This window comes from Macaca nemestrina, chromosome 4, assembly GCF_043159975.1.
Source record: "Macaca nemestrina isolate mMacNem1 chromosome 4, mMacNem.hap1, whole genome shotgun sequence".
Taxonomy (NCBI): domain Eukaryota; kingdom Metazoa; phylum Chordata; class Mammalia; order Primates; family Cercopithecidae; genus Macaca; species Macaca nemestrina.
Window position 1 is genome coordinate 1,137,570 of NC_092128.1, and position 16,417 is coordinate 1,153,986.

General features: G+C 38.6%; 1 protein-coding gene across 1 annotated transcript in view; it reads left to right on the top strand.

Annotated features, from left to right (window-relative positions):
* The window catches only part of PTPRN2 (protein tyrosine phosphatase receptor type N2), a gene marked incomplete at its 5' end in the record, with an annotated part of 1,004,492 nt that overhangs the window by 350,014 nt on the left and 638,061 nt on the right, over positions 1–16,417 (top strand). The window contains 1 exon segment of the mRNA NM_001305920.1: positions 12,056–12,158. Within this exon segment, the coding sequence (NP_001292849.1) occupies positions 12,056–12,158 (103 nt within the window).

The window sequence follows — 16,417 nt, forward strand, 5'->3', positions numbered from 1 at the left end:
TATGTGCCTTGGGGATGGTCATCTTATATAGTATCTCACAGAGGTTTTCTGAATTCCTTGAATATCCTGTCAACCTCTAGTCAGATTGGGAAATTTTTCATGCACTATGTTTCCCAAGTTGCCTACTCTCTCTCCTTCTCTTTCAGAAAAGCCAGTGAGTCATGGGTTTGGTCTTTTTACATAATCCCATACTTTTCATAGGTTTTATTCATTTTTTAACACTCTTTTTTCTTTATGTTTGTCTGCCTGTGTTGATTTGAAAGAGCTGCCTTTAAGCTCTAAAATTATTTTCTCAGCCTGGTCTATTCTGATGTTAATGCTTCCAATTTTATTATGAAATTCCTATATTGAATTTTTCAATTTCAGAAGTTCAGTTTGGTTATTCTTAAAATGGCTATGTTGTCTTTCAACTCTCAAATCATTTCCTTGGATTGAGTTTCAACTTTCTCCTGTATCTCATTGAGCTTCCTTGCCATCGAGACTCTGAATCCTATGTCTGTCATTTCAGTCATCTCAGTTTGATTAAGAACCATTGCTGGGTAGCTAGTGTGTTCATTTGTAGCCAAGAAGACACTCTGGCTTTTAGAATTGCCAGAGTTCTTGTGTTTTTTGTTTGTTTGTTTGTTTTCTCATCTGTGAGTACTGATGTTCTTTTATCCTTTTGAATTTGCTGTCCTGGGGATGGGTCGTTTTGTTTTTATGTTCCTTATTTCTCATAAGAGTTTTGCTGTTGTGTAAGTTGGATATAGTTGACTGGCTTTGTTTCTGAATTTTTTCATAGGGCCGAGGTTCAGCTCAGCACTCCTGGGCTGTATGCTCTAACCCTGGTGAGCTGGGACCAGGCCTGTGGCTGTGTCCTCTGGCCCCTTGAGGTTTAGTACCAGCTGCACTGGGAGGTCAAGGTGCAGCTAGGCTGCTGGCCAAAGCACTCCATCAGGGGCCACCAGCCAAACTGCCCCGTTGATGGTTGCTGGCAAAAGTGCCCTGGCAGGGTGGTGGGGGCCATTGGCAAAAGTGCTCCAGTAGGGCTCTCTTTTTTAGTGTAAGCATTTAGTGCTAAAAATTTCACTTAGCACAGTTTTAACTGTGTGTGCTATGAATTTTGATATGTTGTGCTTTTATCTGAATTACATGTAATGTATTATCTTCTCTTTGACCTATGGATTATTTCATAACATGTTGTTTAATTTCCAAGTGTTTGGATATTTCCCTATTATCTTTCTGTTATTGATTTCTACCTTGACTATATTGTGGTCAGAGAACACACTCTGAATGATTATAATTTTGCCGAAGTATGTTTTATGGCCCAGCATTAAGTCTATCATGGTATGTTTTCTTTGGGTAATTGAAAAGAACATATACTCTGCTCTTGTTGGGTACAGTGTTCCATAAATAGTCATTAGGTCCTGTTGATTAATGGTATTGTTGAGTTCTTTTCTATCTTTGTTGATTTTTTGTTTAGTTGCTCTATCTATATAATTCACATATAGGATTGCTGTATCTTCTTAGTGGGTTGGCCTATTTATCACTCTGTAATTCCCTTCTCTGCAGCCATTTTCTTTACTCTAAATATTAACTTATCTGATATTAATATAGCCATTGCTTCTGTCCTTTGATTAATACTTACATGATATATATTTAAAAATATTTTTACTTTCAACCTTCCTATATCATTTTATTCAAAGTGAGTTTCATATAGTATATAGTTGAGTCTTTTTTAAAAAAAAATCCCACTCAGCCAGTGTGTTTTTGTTGTCATATTTAGCCCATTTACATTTAATGTAATTATTAATATGTTAGGATTTAAAACTCATTTTTTATTTTTTACTTGTTCCTGTATTTTTTATTTCTTTGTTTCTTCCTCCCTTCCTTTGAGTTACTTTAATGTTTTTGGAAATCCACTTTATCTATAGTGTTTTTGAGTGTATGTCTTTGATAGTTTTCTTTTAGTTATTGTTCTAGATATAATATGCATATACATATTCATAACTTATTAAAGTTTACTGGTGTCATAATTTTACCAATTTGGGTGAAATATAGAAACTTTTACTTCCTTTATGACATTTTACTTATCCCCTCATTTATATTATAATTGTTTAAATATTTCCTCTATGTGCATTTAAAATACATCAGACAGTGGTATGATGTTTGATTGAACTGTCAAGCATACAACCCAAGAGAAGGAATGCTTACTCATGTTGTTGTTTGTCATGTTCTTGCATTCTTCCTGATGCTCCAAAATTCCTTTTTTTATATTTCTCTTCTACATAGAGACATAAATTTAGTTATTCTTTCAGAGTTGGTCTGGTGAAAAACACAATTTTCCTTTATATGGGGATATCTTTATTTCCCCCTTATTCCTGAAGGATACCTTCACTGGGTATCTGGATTGATAGACTTGTGGGATTCTGGGTTGACATATTTTTCTTTCAGCACTTAAAAAATGTGCTATTTCCTTGTGGCCTCCATCGTTTCTGATAAGAAATCCCCTGTCATTTGAATTGTGTTTTCCTTGTAGGTAAGGTGTCATTTTTCTCTGGCTGCTGTCAAGATTTTTCTTTGTAGGTTTTCAGAAACTTAATTATTATGTGTCTTGGAGGAGATTTGGGTTTACCCTGTTTGGAGTATGTTTAGCTTCTTAAATTTTTAGGTTCATGTTTCTTCCAAAATTGAGAAGTTTTCAGCCATTATTTTTCTGAATACCTTTTCACACCTGTCATCTTGTCTTCTTTCTCTCTTCTTTTTGAAACTCTGATAGCATGAATATTGTATCTTTGGTTATAGCCCTGCAGTTGCTGAAGCTTTTATCAATTTTTTCTACTATTTTCTCTGTGTTGTTGACATTGAGTAATTCCTACGGTTTTATCCTCAGTTCACTGATTCTTTCCTTTGTCTCTCCATCCTTCTGTTATGTGCATCCACTGAGTTTTTTATTTTGATTATTGTGTCTTTCAGTAATAATATTTCAATTTGGCTTTTATTTATATCATCTATTTTCTGAGACATCCTACTTTTTCATTTGTTTCAAATGTGTTCATAATTGCTCATTGAAGCATTTTTATCATAGCTGGTTTAAAATCTTTCTCAGGCAATTGTAACATCTCAGTCATCCCAGTGTTGGTTTCTGTGGATTGTCTCTTTCCTATTTATTTTGTCATCTTCTTTGTTCTTTGTATGACCAGTTATTTTCTGTTGAAATCTGGACATTTTTGTATTATGTCATGATTCTGGATCTCATTTAAACCTTGCATTTTAACTATCTCTTTTTGAACACTGCTCTTCTGGGGGTAAGGGGTGGTGATGGTAATTCCTTGTAACTGACATGTGGAAATGCAAGTCTAGATTCCCCAGGAGGCCTCTGTTAATACCTGAGGGTGGGGTCTTTTTACTGCTTGGTTAGGGAGAGGGGTGGAAGTTTCAACTTCCCAGATGGTCTCCGCTGAGACTGTAGGGGTTGTGGTAATTACAACCCAATGGAGATGAAAGTTCTGGATCCCTACTTGGCCTTCTCTGATACTACCTGGTAGGGCTAGGGGGAGGCCTTATTACAGCCTCATTAAAGAGGAAGTCTAGACCCCCACTTGGCCTTTGTTGGCATGGGTAGGGGGAGGCTATATTTTTTTCTGTGGTGTTTTGCTGGAGTAGAGCTGTTAATATCTAATATTTTTGTGTCTTGCTGAGTTGATTCTTTCCTGACTCCTTGATTAGAGAGAGGCTGCTTTAGTTGTGTGTGTGTGTGTGTGTGTGTGTGTGTGTATACACATTGGTGTTTCCAGATTGCTTCCCTCTTTAACTCCAAGTCTGAGGTACATGAGACAAAAAGAAAACCCAGGGAATCCACCACTGTGTCCTTCTCTGCTCTTCCTTCTTATTGCCATCCTTCCAAGTCTTATGCTTGTTTTATGTATGCTCAGAGATTCTAGTTGTACTTAGTGGGAAGAAGTATGTCATCTCTAGAAGTGGATTCCTTCTTCCCAGGGTTATATTTTCTCCAAGATATGCCACGGACAGAAATTCAAAGGAGATGCTTAAACTCCCATATCTATGCATTGTTGTGTTTGTTTTTATATCTAAGAGCACAGTTTCTTCTGAATTCCAGGAAGGCTGAGATGGCTGGGCTAAGGGATACAGGGTCCTCTCAGACTACTCAGTACAGATGATTCTGAGTAGTTGACCGACTACTGTTCTGGAAGAACTGAGCCCTTGTGAGACTGCTCAGTACAGATGATTCTGAGTAGTTGACCAACTATTGTTCTGGAAGAACTGAGCCCTTGTGAGACTGCTCAGTACAGATGATTCTGAGTAGTTGACCGACTGTTGTTCTGGAAGAACTGAGCCCTTGTGAGACTGCTCAGTACAGATGATTCTGAGTAGTTGACCGACTGTTGTTCTGGAAGAACTGAGCCCTTGTCAGACTAATCAGTACAGATGATTCTGAGTAGTTGACCGACTGTTGTTCTGGAAGAAGTGAGCCCTTATCATAGATGCCAAAGTTGACATAACTCAGACTTACATGCTTTTCAGATAAAAATTGTAAATTTAAGTTATTTAAATTTTATAAATGATTTTTTTCATGGAAAGTTCTTTTTGTGCCATTGATTTTCTGCTTCCTGATAAATATTAATATTAAGACAATCCTTTTTAGGAATGGCATGGTTAAAATATCCTTATTTTCTAAATCCACAATAATAGATATTATACTAACATTGCAAATGTGCTTTCAATTGAGGATACTCCTGAGAATGGATCAGAAATAGCTATATAAACAAAAGTACATTTCATAGTGGGTGTTTTTAAATTGCTTTGGCAAATGGGATAAACTTGGTTATTATTAAGTACATTTAATCCTAAATTGGGTAACAGTGAGTGTGGGGCCTGTTCTCTCAGCGACCTATTCTCTAAGTGATACATTTCAACTAGAGCGGCTTAGAGTAAGTTGGAGGCCATCCTAATGGTGAATTTTCCTATCATTCTTCACTTCCGGTAATGCCATTTAGGCTTTTGAGATTTAGAAATATGACAATTGCTTTAATTTGCCATCTATAACATTTAAAAATTGTTAAAATCTAGATTTGCATGTGAAAAAAAATTGTGTGTTCATGAAGATAGCTTATATCTACTGAGCTCTTTTAATTCCATCCAGAATATGTGGTTCTTATCATGTTCTGGACTTCCTATGCCACATACACACACACACACACACACACACACACACACAAGCACAGAGCCATCCTGATTTGAAGATTTTGGTAATGTGTTTTTGTACAGGGCATAAAAATATATCTCTGTAATTACATGATATTTAGTGATTAGATAATTATGGATAATTGCATGGGGTAGTTCTAAGTGCTAAAGTGTTACCATAAGATCTAAAATGTACAAATTGCATAATAATTATTCTTGAGAGTTATTTGGTAATTTTGAGCATAATTATCATGTGATCCACAGTGCATGTAATTAATGCATAATCACATGGATTTTGCCTTCATAACTACTTCACCCTTGTTATGAAGCTCTTTGTCATAACATTTGAGTATAAATATAATGTAATTGGCTCCCGGATACAGTACATTAAGCCCCATGATAATTGCTTTCACGGTAACAGTACCCCTTATTCCATTCCAATTGCTGTCTTTTAAGATTTTGTTAGGAAGAACAAAACACCTAAGATACAGTGGTGGGCAGTTAGAGGAGTGGGTGAGTGGCGGGTACTATGTGCTCATTGTGGATGAGGAGTATCTTTGCTGTGACCACAGTATTTCCATGTAGATGGAAGATGTCTCCATTTTTCATAATAGACAAAAATCTATCTTCTGACTAAACTTGTATTTGGTGTAAGACTCCTTGCTGTCCAGCCATAGTCAGCGCCCATTAAGTCTCTCCCTCTATTTGTTTTTAATTTTTAATTTTTGTGGGTACAGAGGTGTATATATTTATGGGACACATGGGATATTTTGATACAGGCATGCAATCATAATAATCACATCAGGGTAAGTGGGATATTCATCACCTAAAGTATTTATCCTTTCATTGTGTTACAAATAATCCAGTTATACTCTTGGTTATTTTTAAATGTACAATAATTATTGTTGACTGTAGTTACCCTGTTGTGCTATCAAGTACCAGATCTGAATTCATTCTACTTAACTATATTTTTGTACTCATTAACCATTCCCACTTACCCCCCACCCCCTGCCAATTTCCTTCCCAGTAACAATGGTTACTTCCTTCTGGTAACCATTGTTCTATTCTCTATAAGTTCAGTTGTTTTAATTTTCAGTTCCCACAAATCAGTGAGAACATGCAAAATTTGTCTTCCTATGTCTGGCTTATTTCACTTAACGTAATGATTTTCAGTTCCATCCATGTTGTTGCAAATGACAGAATCTTACCTTTTTATGGCCGAATAGTACTCCATTTTGTAGAGGTACCACATTTTTTTAAATCCGTTTGTCTGTTGATGGACATTTAGGTTGCTTCCAAATGTCTGCTCTTGTTAACAGTGCTGCAATAAACATGGGAGTGTGGATATCTATTTGATACACTGATTACTTTTCTTTTGGGTATAAACCTGGCCGTGGATATAAACCTAGCCGTGGGATTGCTAGATTATATTATAGCTCTATTTTCTGCTTTTTAAGGAACTTCCACACTGCTCTCCATAATAGTTGTACTAATTTACAATTCCACCAGCAGTGTGTATGAGGGTTACCTTTTCTCTATATCCTCGCCAGCATTTATTATTGCCTGTCTTTTGGACAAAAGCCATTTTAACTGGGGTGAGATGATATCTCATTGCAGTTTTGATTTGCATTTATCTGATGATCAGTGATGTTGAGCACCTTTTCATATACCTGTTTGCCATTTGAATGTCTTTTTTGAGAAATATCTATTCAGAGCTATATCTATTTGCCCATTTTAAATTGGATTATCAAATTTTTTTCTACAGAATTGTTTGAGCTTTTTATATATTATGGTTATTAATCCCTTGTCAGATGAATACTTTGCAAATGTTTTCTCCTATTCTGTGGGTGTCTCTTCACTTTGTTGATTGTTTCCTTTGCTGTGCAGAGGTTTTTAAACTTGAGGTGATCCCATCTGTCCAATTTTGTGTCCAATGCTGTGCTTGTGGGGCATTACTCAAGTTGCTTTGGCTGCCTGTGCTTATGGGATATTACTAAAGAAATTTTACACTATTCAGTGTCCTGGGGAGTTTTCCCAATGTTTTATTGTAGTCGTTTCATAGTCTGAGGTCTTAGATTTAGTCTTTACTCCATGTTTGTGTGATTTTTGTATACGACGAGATAGGAGTCCAGTTTCATTCTTCTGCATGTGGTTATCTAGTTTTCCCAGCATCATTTACTGAAGAGACTGTCCTGTCCCCAGGACAGTTGACGACTATTGACGATTTTTGCATCAATATTCATCAGGGATATTGGCCTGTAGTTTTATTTTTTGATATGTCTTTGGTTTTGGTATCAGGGTAATACTGGCTTCATGGAATGAATTTGGAGGTATTTCCTCCTCCGCTATCTTCTGGAATAGTTTGAGTAAGGTTATTCTTTAAATATTTGGTAAAATTCAGCAGCGAAGTGATCAAGTCCCAGGGTTTTGTTTGCTTGGAGACTTTATTACAGCTTCAATCTCATTATTCGTTATTGATCTGTTCAGGTTTTGGATTTCTTCATGGTTCAGTCTTGGTAGGTTCTATGTGTCTAAGAATTTATCTATTTCTCCTGGGTTTTCTAATTTACTGGCATGTAGTTGCTCATAGTAGCCTCTAATGATCCTCTGAATTACTGCAGTACTAGTTGTAATGTCTCCTGTTTCATCTCTGATTTTATTTATTTGGCTCTTTTCTCCTTTTGTCTTAGTCTAGATAATGGTTTGTCAATTTCGTTTATCTTTTCAAAAACCAACTTTTTGTTTTCATTGATCTTTTGTATTTTCTTCATTCAACTTCGTTTATTTCTGCTCTGATCTTTATTATTTCTTTTTGTTTACTAATTTTGGGTTTGGTTTGCTCTTGCTTTTCTAGTTCTTTAAGATGCATCAATAGATTGAGGGTTTTCTCTCTTCTTTTTTTTGATGCAGGTGTTTATAGCTATAAACTTTCCTCTTAGTACTGCTTTTGCTGCATTCCACAGGTTTTTGGTATGTTGTGTTTGTATTATTGTTTGTTTCAAGAAATCTCTAAATTTTCTTCTTAATTTATTCATTGACCCACTGGTCATTCAGAAGCGTATTGTTTAATTTCCATGTGTTTGTATAGTTTCCAAAATTTTCCCTGTTATTGATTTCTAATTCCATTGTGGTCAGAGAAGATACTTGATGTAATTTCAGTTTGTTTTTGAATTTTCATGCATTTTGTTGCCATAATGTATGGGCTGTTCTTGAGAATTATTCGTGTGTTGAGGAGAAGAATATGGATTTCATAGCCATTGAATGAAATGTTCTGTAAATGTCAATTAGGTCCATTTGGTCAATAGTGCAGCTTGGTTGATACATCTTTGTTGAATTTCTGTCTGGATGATTTCTGTCCAGTGCTGAAAGCGGCATGTGGAAGTCTTCAGCTGTTATTGTATTGGGGTCTGTCTCTTGCTTTAACTCTAATAAAATTTGTTTTATATATCTGGATGCTCCAGTGTTGGGTACATATATATTTACAGTTGTCGTGTCCTCTTGCTTAATTTACCCCTTTATCATTATGACCTTGTCTCTTTTGGTAGTTTTGTCTTGAAATCTATTTTGTCTGATACATGTATAGCTACTCTTGCTCTTGTTTGGTTTCCATTTGCATGGATTATCTTTTTCCATTCCTTTATTTTTTTAGTCTATGTTTGTCTTTATAGGTAAAGTGTGTTTCTTGTAGGCAACAGATGATTGGGTCTTTTTTTTTTTTTTAAATACATTCAACCGCTCTGTGTCTTTTGATTGGAGAGTTTAGTCCATGTGTACTCAATGTTATTTTTGATAGGTAAGAACTTACTCTTGCCATTTTGTTATTTGTTTTCTGATTGTTGTGTGGTCTTCTCTTTCTTATTTCTTTCCTTACTGTTTTTTTTAAGTGAAAGTGATTTTCTTTGGTGGTATGTTTTAATTTCTTGCTTTTTACTTTTTGTTGTATCTGTTTTATGTTTTTTGATTTGAGGTTACAGTAAGGCTTGCAAATAACATCTTATAACCCATTATTTTAAATAGATGACAACTTAACATTGATTGCATAAGCAAGCTAACAAACCAGCACAGAGAAAACTAATAAAAACTCTACACTTTAGCTTCATCCCCCTACTTTTTAACTTTTTGTTGTTTCTATTTATATCTTTATATCTGAAAAGTTGTTGGAGTTATTTTTGATCAGTTCATCTTTTAGTCTTTTAACTCTAGATATGAGCAGTTTACACACCACAATTACAGTGTTACGATATTCTGTGTTTTTCTGTGTACTTACTACTACCAGTGAGTTTTGTACCTTCAGATGATTTCTTAATGCTCACTAACTTTCTTTTATTTCAGACTGAGGAAATCCCTTTAGCATTTCTTATAGGACAGGTCTGGTGATGTTGGAATCCTTCAGCTTTTGTTTGTCTGGGAAGGTATTTTTCCTTCATATTTGAAATGCATTTTTGTTGGATATACAATTTCAGAATAAAAGGATTTCTTTCCTTTAACACTTTAAATAACAATGACACTATTTCCTGACCTGTAAAGTTTCCACTGAAAAGTCTGCTGCCAGACATACTGGAGCTCCATTGTATGTTTTTTTCTTTGTTTCTTTTCTTTGTCAGCTTTTAGGATCCTTTCTTCATTCCTCACCTTTGGGAGTTTGATAATTAAATGTCTTGAGGTAGTCTTATTTGGGTTGAATCTGTTTAGTGTTCTGTAGTCTTCTTACACTTGAACATTGATATCTTACTCTAGGTTCGAGAAGTTCTCATTATTATCCTTTCGAGTAAACCTTCTCCCCCTTTCTTTCTCTCCCTCCTCTTGAAGGGTGATAAATCTTAGATTTCTCTTTTTGAGGCCATTTTCTAGATAATGCAGTTGTGCTTCATGTTTTAAAATTCTTTTTTCTTTAGTCTACTCTGACTGCATATTTTCAAATAGCCAGTCTTCAAGCTCACTAATTCTTTGTCTTGCTTGGTCAACTCTGTGGTCAAGAGAGTCTGAGGCATTCCGCAGTGGGTCAGTTACATTTTTCAACTCCAGAGATTTGCATGATTGTTTTTAATTACTCCAATTTCATTGTTAAGTTTATCTGGTAGGATTCTGTTTGTCTTTTCTGTGTTATCTTGAATTTCACTGAATTTTTTTTAAACAACTATTTTGAATTCTTTGTCTGAAAGGTTACATATCTATCCCTGTCTCTCCAGGATTGGTCCCTGGTGCCTTATTTAGTTCATTTTGTGAGGTCATGTTTTCGTGGATGGTCTTGATGCTCTTGGATGTTTGTCGGTGTCTGAGTTAGGTATTTATTGAAGTCTCTAAAATCTGGGCTTGTGTGTACTCATCCTTCTTGGGAAAGCTTTCCAGGTAATTGAAGGGACTTTGGTGTTGTGATCTAAGTTTTTAATCCCTGCAGCCATATCTGCTTTAGGGGGCACTCAAAGCCCAGTAATTTCATGGCTCTTTCAGACTCATAGAAGTACCACCTTGGTAGTCTTGGATACAATCCAGAAGAATTTTGTGGATTACCAGGCAGACTTTTTTTTTCTGTTACACTCTCCCAAACAAACGGAGTCTCTCTCTCACTCTGTCCTAAGATTTCTGGAGCTGGGTGAGGGGTGACACAAGCACCTCTATGGCCACCACCACTGGGACTGTTCTGGATCAGACCTGAAGCCAGGACATCTCTGAGTCTCACCCAAGGCCCATGGGGTACTGCCTGGGTACCCCTGTTGATTATTTGGGGCCCAAGGGCTCTATAGTCGGGAGATGATGAATCCTTCCAGTACTAGGACCTTCCCTTCAAGGCAGTGGATTTTCCTTTGACCCAGGGTGTGTCTAGAAATGTCACCTGGGAGATAGGGCCTGGAATGGGGGCCTCATGACTCTGCCCAGTGCCCTATCCTACTTTGGCTGAGCAGTTATCCAAGTTGTAAGATAAAGTCCTCTTTACTCTTCCCTCTCTTCTCAAATGGAAGGAAGGAGCCTCTTTTGGAGCTGTGAGCTGTGCTGTCTAGGGTTGAGGGAGGGGTGACACAAGCACCCTTAGTTGCCCTAGCTGGTACCTCACTAGGTTGTGTGCACCCCAAGTCCAGTGGCTCCAAGCCAAGCACAGCACCAGGACTTGCCTGGGAATTGTAGTCCTTCTATCGTAGACAGCCTTCAAGTTTATTTAGGACCCCAGAGCACTTTAGCCCATGGTGGTGAGGCTTGTCAGAACTCAGATTCTGACCACTGGGATGGGTGGCACCCCTCTGTCCAGGGCTGGTCTACATGTTCCCTCCATGGGCACTGGTTGAATTCTGCGTGTTGTTTTTACTGTGACAGGGCAGCACTGAGTTCCAATACACAGTCCCACAATCACTGTGCTCTCTCTCCCAAGTGCATATGCGTTCTGTCTCTGGGGCACACAGACACTGCAGGGGGATGGGTGAGGGGTGACATCATCAATTCCAAATAATCTTTTCTACCTTCTTCTGTGCCTCTTTCAATGATATGGAGTTAAAACCAGGTACTGTGACCACTCACCTGAAATTTGGTTCTCATGTAGGTGCTTTTCTGTGTGGACAGTTGTTCAATTTGGTGTTCCTACAGGGAGGATGATCACTGGAGGCTTCTATTTGGCCATCTTTCTCCATGCTCACCCAAGTCTTTGTATTATTATTATTAATGCAGCAGAGCCTCAGTTTTCTTTTTGGCCTAGAAGTTTCAGAAAGTGGGAATTTCTTTAAGGAGAAGATCTTCTTGATAAACTGCAGTGAGAGGGAGCCTTACTTTGCAGATGGGACCGTCAACGTGATGGTGAAATGCAACTACTTACGAGACTGAAGCAAGAGCTTTGGCTAAACTTCCAAAATGATGACACAGGTTTTGCAACTTTTGTCCACAGGTTTCACGTGGCAGGATGACTATACTCAGTATGTGATGGACCAGGAACTTGCAGACCTCCCCAAAACCTACCTGAGGCATCCTGAAGCGTCCGGCCCAGCCAGGTAAGTGTGGATGTGGCTCACTGCCCTTTGCTCCCGGGACACAGCCCATAGCCATTACACTTAGGATTTGTTCGTTTATTTTAATGTAGCAAAGAACCCACTATCTTTCTGGTGCAGATGTTTCAGAAAGTTAGGATATCTGTAAGGAAAAGGTTGGTTCCCATGAGAGAAAGAGATATTGGGTGACCCTCCAGTGCGGTGCCATTTTCATTGAGACATGCCCAGGGGTTCTTCATTTTTCCATGAGACTCTTAGAGAAATCCTGCATCTTCAAGGCCTTGATCAAAAGCAGATAAGTTGAGAATTCCCATTTCTAAGAAATTATTTTTGCTTTAGACAAAAAGCAGAATTAAATTGTGAGTCTTTATCATCCTTTCCCAGAGCATAGCAACCTATACTGAGCTAAATATATTGTTCCATATTCTCTTATTTTGTACTCAAACTATGTGGCAATTACTAATGTCATATAAACTATCTGGTAATGTCATACATACCATGTACTAAATGTCATACCCATTCTTGAAAGTGAGGAAATTGAGACATAGGGAGGTTAAAAAATTAGTTTAAAGACAAATCACAGTAAGAAAGCTGGCACTGTTGGATTCCTGAGCCATTGTGCTATTTTTCATGTTAAAAAAAAAAAAAAAAAGAACACATGAAAGTGACCTTTCCTAAAGGTTTAATTTGAAAAGTCCATTTTTCCCTGACAGAGAGACTATTCTAGAGCCATAGTCTTTAGTCAGAAAGATTCCAGTAACACAAAATTTAGATAGCTGCTTTCATGCCCATGTCCATCTGATACGGAAAGCAATTAAGTGTCCTGGCAGGATCAAAAGAGTGAGAACGTGTGGAGAACTGGTAACCAACCCCCAGCACGCGGCACACACTGAGGGCAGGGGCCGCGTCTTTCTGCTTCTGTGCCTGGTGTATCTACCTTTAATACCTCCTTTATCTAAGAGAATGTGCTGTTATACTCTAAGTCTTTCCTGTAGGAAACCAAACAAAAATCCACCAAAATGTTTTCAACTTGAGCTGTGTTGAATTTCCATGTTCATGTTGGATGTGTTCAAACTCCTTGTACTCCCCTCTAAATTCCATTGGGGGCGCTTGCACCGCCCCAGGGACCTTGAACTCCATCAAGTGTAGGGATGGGTTGGGCGGCCCAAGACGGGCAAGCAGCAGAGGGCTGAAGAATTGGGAGCACCAAGCAGGGGATGGCTCCTCCTCAGTCTGGGGGTGCAGAACGGGGCAAACAGAAGCTGCCCAACGTGGGAGGAAAGGAGTGCCACCGAGAGAAGAATCCAGGGAGGACCTGCCTCTGAGAAATCAAACTCAGCAGCAACCCTGGAGAGGCGCCTGGATTGTGCCTTCTAAACGTTAAACGTGGTCGTTTGAAAAAATTGCCAGTTTTTATTATTTAAAACAGTGCCAGTTTTATTATGAAAAATGGTATGTTATCTTTGTTTTAAATACATAGGCTTTGAGATTGGAACCTACCTTCCTTCCTACCTACCTTGCTTCCTTCCTTCCTTCCTTCCTTCCTCCCTCCCTCCCTCCCTTCCTTCCTCCTCCTCCTCCTTTTCTTTCTTTCCTTCCTTCCTTCCTTCCTTCCTTCCTTCCTTCCTTCCTTCCTTCCTTCCTTCCTTCCTTTCCTTCCTTTCTTCTCTTTCTCTCTTTCTCTCTTTCTCTCTCTCTTTCTCTTTTTCTCTCTTTCTCTCTCTCTCTTTCTTTCTCTTTCTCTTTCTCTTTCTCTTTCTCTTTCTCTTTCTCTTCTCTTCTCTTCTCTTTTCTCTGTCTTGCTTCGTCACCCAGGCTGGAGTGCAGTGGCGTGATCTCGGTTTACTACAGCCTCTACCTCTTGGGTTCAAGCAATTCTGTTGCCTCAACCTCCTGAGTAGCTGGGACTACAGGTGTGCGCCACCACGCCTGGCTAATTTTTGTATTTTTAGTAGAGACGGGGTTTTGCCATGTTGGCCAGGCTGATCTTGAACTCCTGACCTCCTGATCCACCCACCTTGGCCTCCCAAAGTGCTGGGATTACAGGCATGAGCCACCACATCCGGCCAAGATTGGAATTTTCTTTGTGACTTTCCTGTATATGTCTTTGTCTGTATAAAAAGGACTTTTTGTATATTTCTGTTTGTTCCTTGTATTATAGATTCTTTACATTTCATGGTAGTAACTTTTCACATATTATATTTTGTAAAAATATTTTTATCAGCCTGGAACATAGATGGCACCAGCTATGGATGCAAATAAAAACAGAGAGCTCTTACCATTCTGTAGGTTGGATTTCCAAATTCTTTCTTTGTGAGTGTTGAACCCAGGCAAGACCAATTATCCCTGCCCCCAAAACAGAGGCCCATTTAGGGAGGCATTGGCTGGATATTCTCCAGACTCTTTTCCTCCCCGCTTCCCTCCCCTGCCCTGCGATGGGCTTCATGCCTGTAGGCTCCATCGGGTCCTCTGGGGCTCTGGCTTTGGTGGGGTTTGGAACAAGCTGCACCCAGCGTGGAGGGCAGAGGAGTCTGGGCACATTCCCCAGCTCTTCCCCAAGCCCAGGCATGACTGCCTGGGACAGTCACCCCCTCTCATGCTGTCCCTCCTGCTGACCCAAAGGCCTCCTCAGTCCCATGGCGGCGCCTTCCTCGTGCCCGACTCTGACACCTACTGAGGGAGGTTCCCACGAGGCCCTGCCCAGGAGAGAATAAGAAACAGTGTGGCCCGTCATCTTCCTCAACTGTTGCCCACAAAATTATCATCCTCATGGAAATGTGATCGTTTTTCTTTTTTTCCTAAAATTTCTGGAAAACTTCTTTTACCATTGAAATGATCTACTTTCTAGTATAATTTTTAGGAATGCTCTTTATTTATAGGGCATTTTCATTGTCTTCCAAGATTATTGGTAAAACATGCTTACACTGTTGTATGATTTGGGGTATTTAAAAGCTATCCTTTAATACCTATTCCACATTTGGTAATGCAGTGTAGTGGATGCTCTTCTCCTGTTGATGAAAAGAGTCAAACTCTGTAAAATATTTTTAGAGATGTATTCTGAGCCAGATATGAGTGGCCATGGCCCGTGACGCAGCCCTCAGGAGGCCCTGAGCACATGGGCCCAGGGTGCTCGGGGTGCAGCTTGGTTTTATAGATTTTAGGGAGGCGTGAGACATCAATCAAATACATTGGTTTGGTTCAGAAGGAGGGACAACTCAAAGCTGGGGCTTCCAGGCTATAGGTGAATTCAAACATTTTCTGGTTGACAACTGGTTGAGTTTATCTGAAGACCTGGGACCCACATAAAGGAAATGCTCAGGTTAAGATAAAGGATTGTGGAGACCAAGTTTTATTGTGCAGAGGAAGCTCTCAGATAGCTGACTTCAGAGAGAGCAGGTTGTAAGATGCTCCTTATTGGACCTAAAAGGGTGCTTAGCTCTTGGTTGATTATCTCCTGGGATCTGGAAAGGAAGAAAGGAAAACAAAGGGGGAAGGGGATCCCTATAGAATGTGGATTTTTTCCACAAGAGACTTTGCAGGGCAATTTCAAAGTATTGCAAGGAAATATATTTTAGGGTTAAATATTTTGATTTTTTTCCTTGCCTGGTAATGTTCTGCCAGAGTCAGACTGAAAAGTAAGTCACGATATATAGGGTCAAATAAAACCCTCTGATGAGAATTTATGGTTTGTAGGGCATGACTCCCCAGACCTCTTAGATAGGAATTTGGGCAAGATAAAAAAATCAGAGCTTAGTCCTCACTATTATGATTTTTAAAATTACTCAGCACATGTGTAGTTATATTCCCTTGCCATTGTAAACTCACTTTTTCTTTAGCTGGGTGTGGTGGCGCCTGGCTACTCAGGAGGCTGAGGGATCACCTGAGCCCGGGATTGAGGCTGCCTGAGTCATGATCACACACAGCACTGTAGCCTGGGAGACAGTGAGACCCTGGCTCAAAAAAAAATTCCTTTTGTTCACCCTTTTAACACAATTTTTAAAAAGAATTATCTCTCAGATTTTCTTCTTTTTGCTATTCTCTAAGCTTCTTCAGTAAAACTTATTTATGCTCTTTATTCATTTTTTAAAAATAATGAAATCACATAAATTTATTATTTGCTTTTGAGCATAATTTTAACATCATTCTATAACTTTGACGAATTCTCACTTGCTTTTGTTCTAAATTATCAGTAATTGTCATTTTATATCCTTTTGAAACAAGTGTTTGGTAGGCTTTTCTACTTTTTCATATTTATGTGTTGT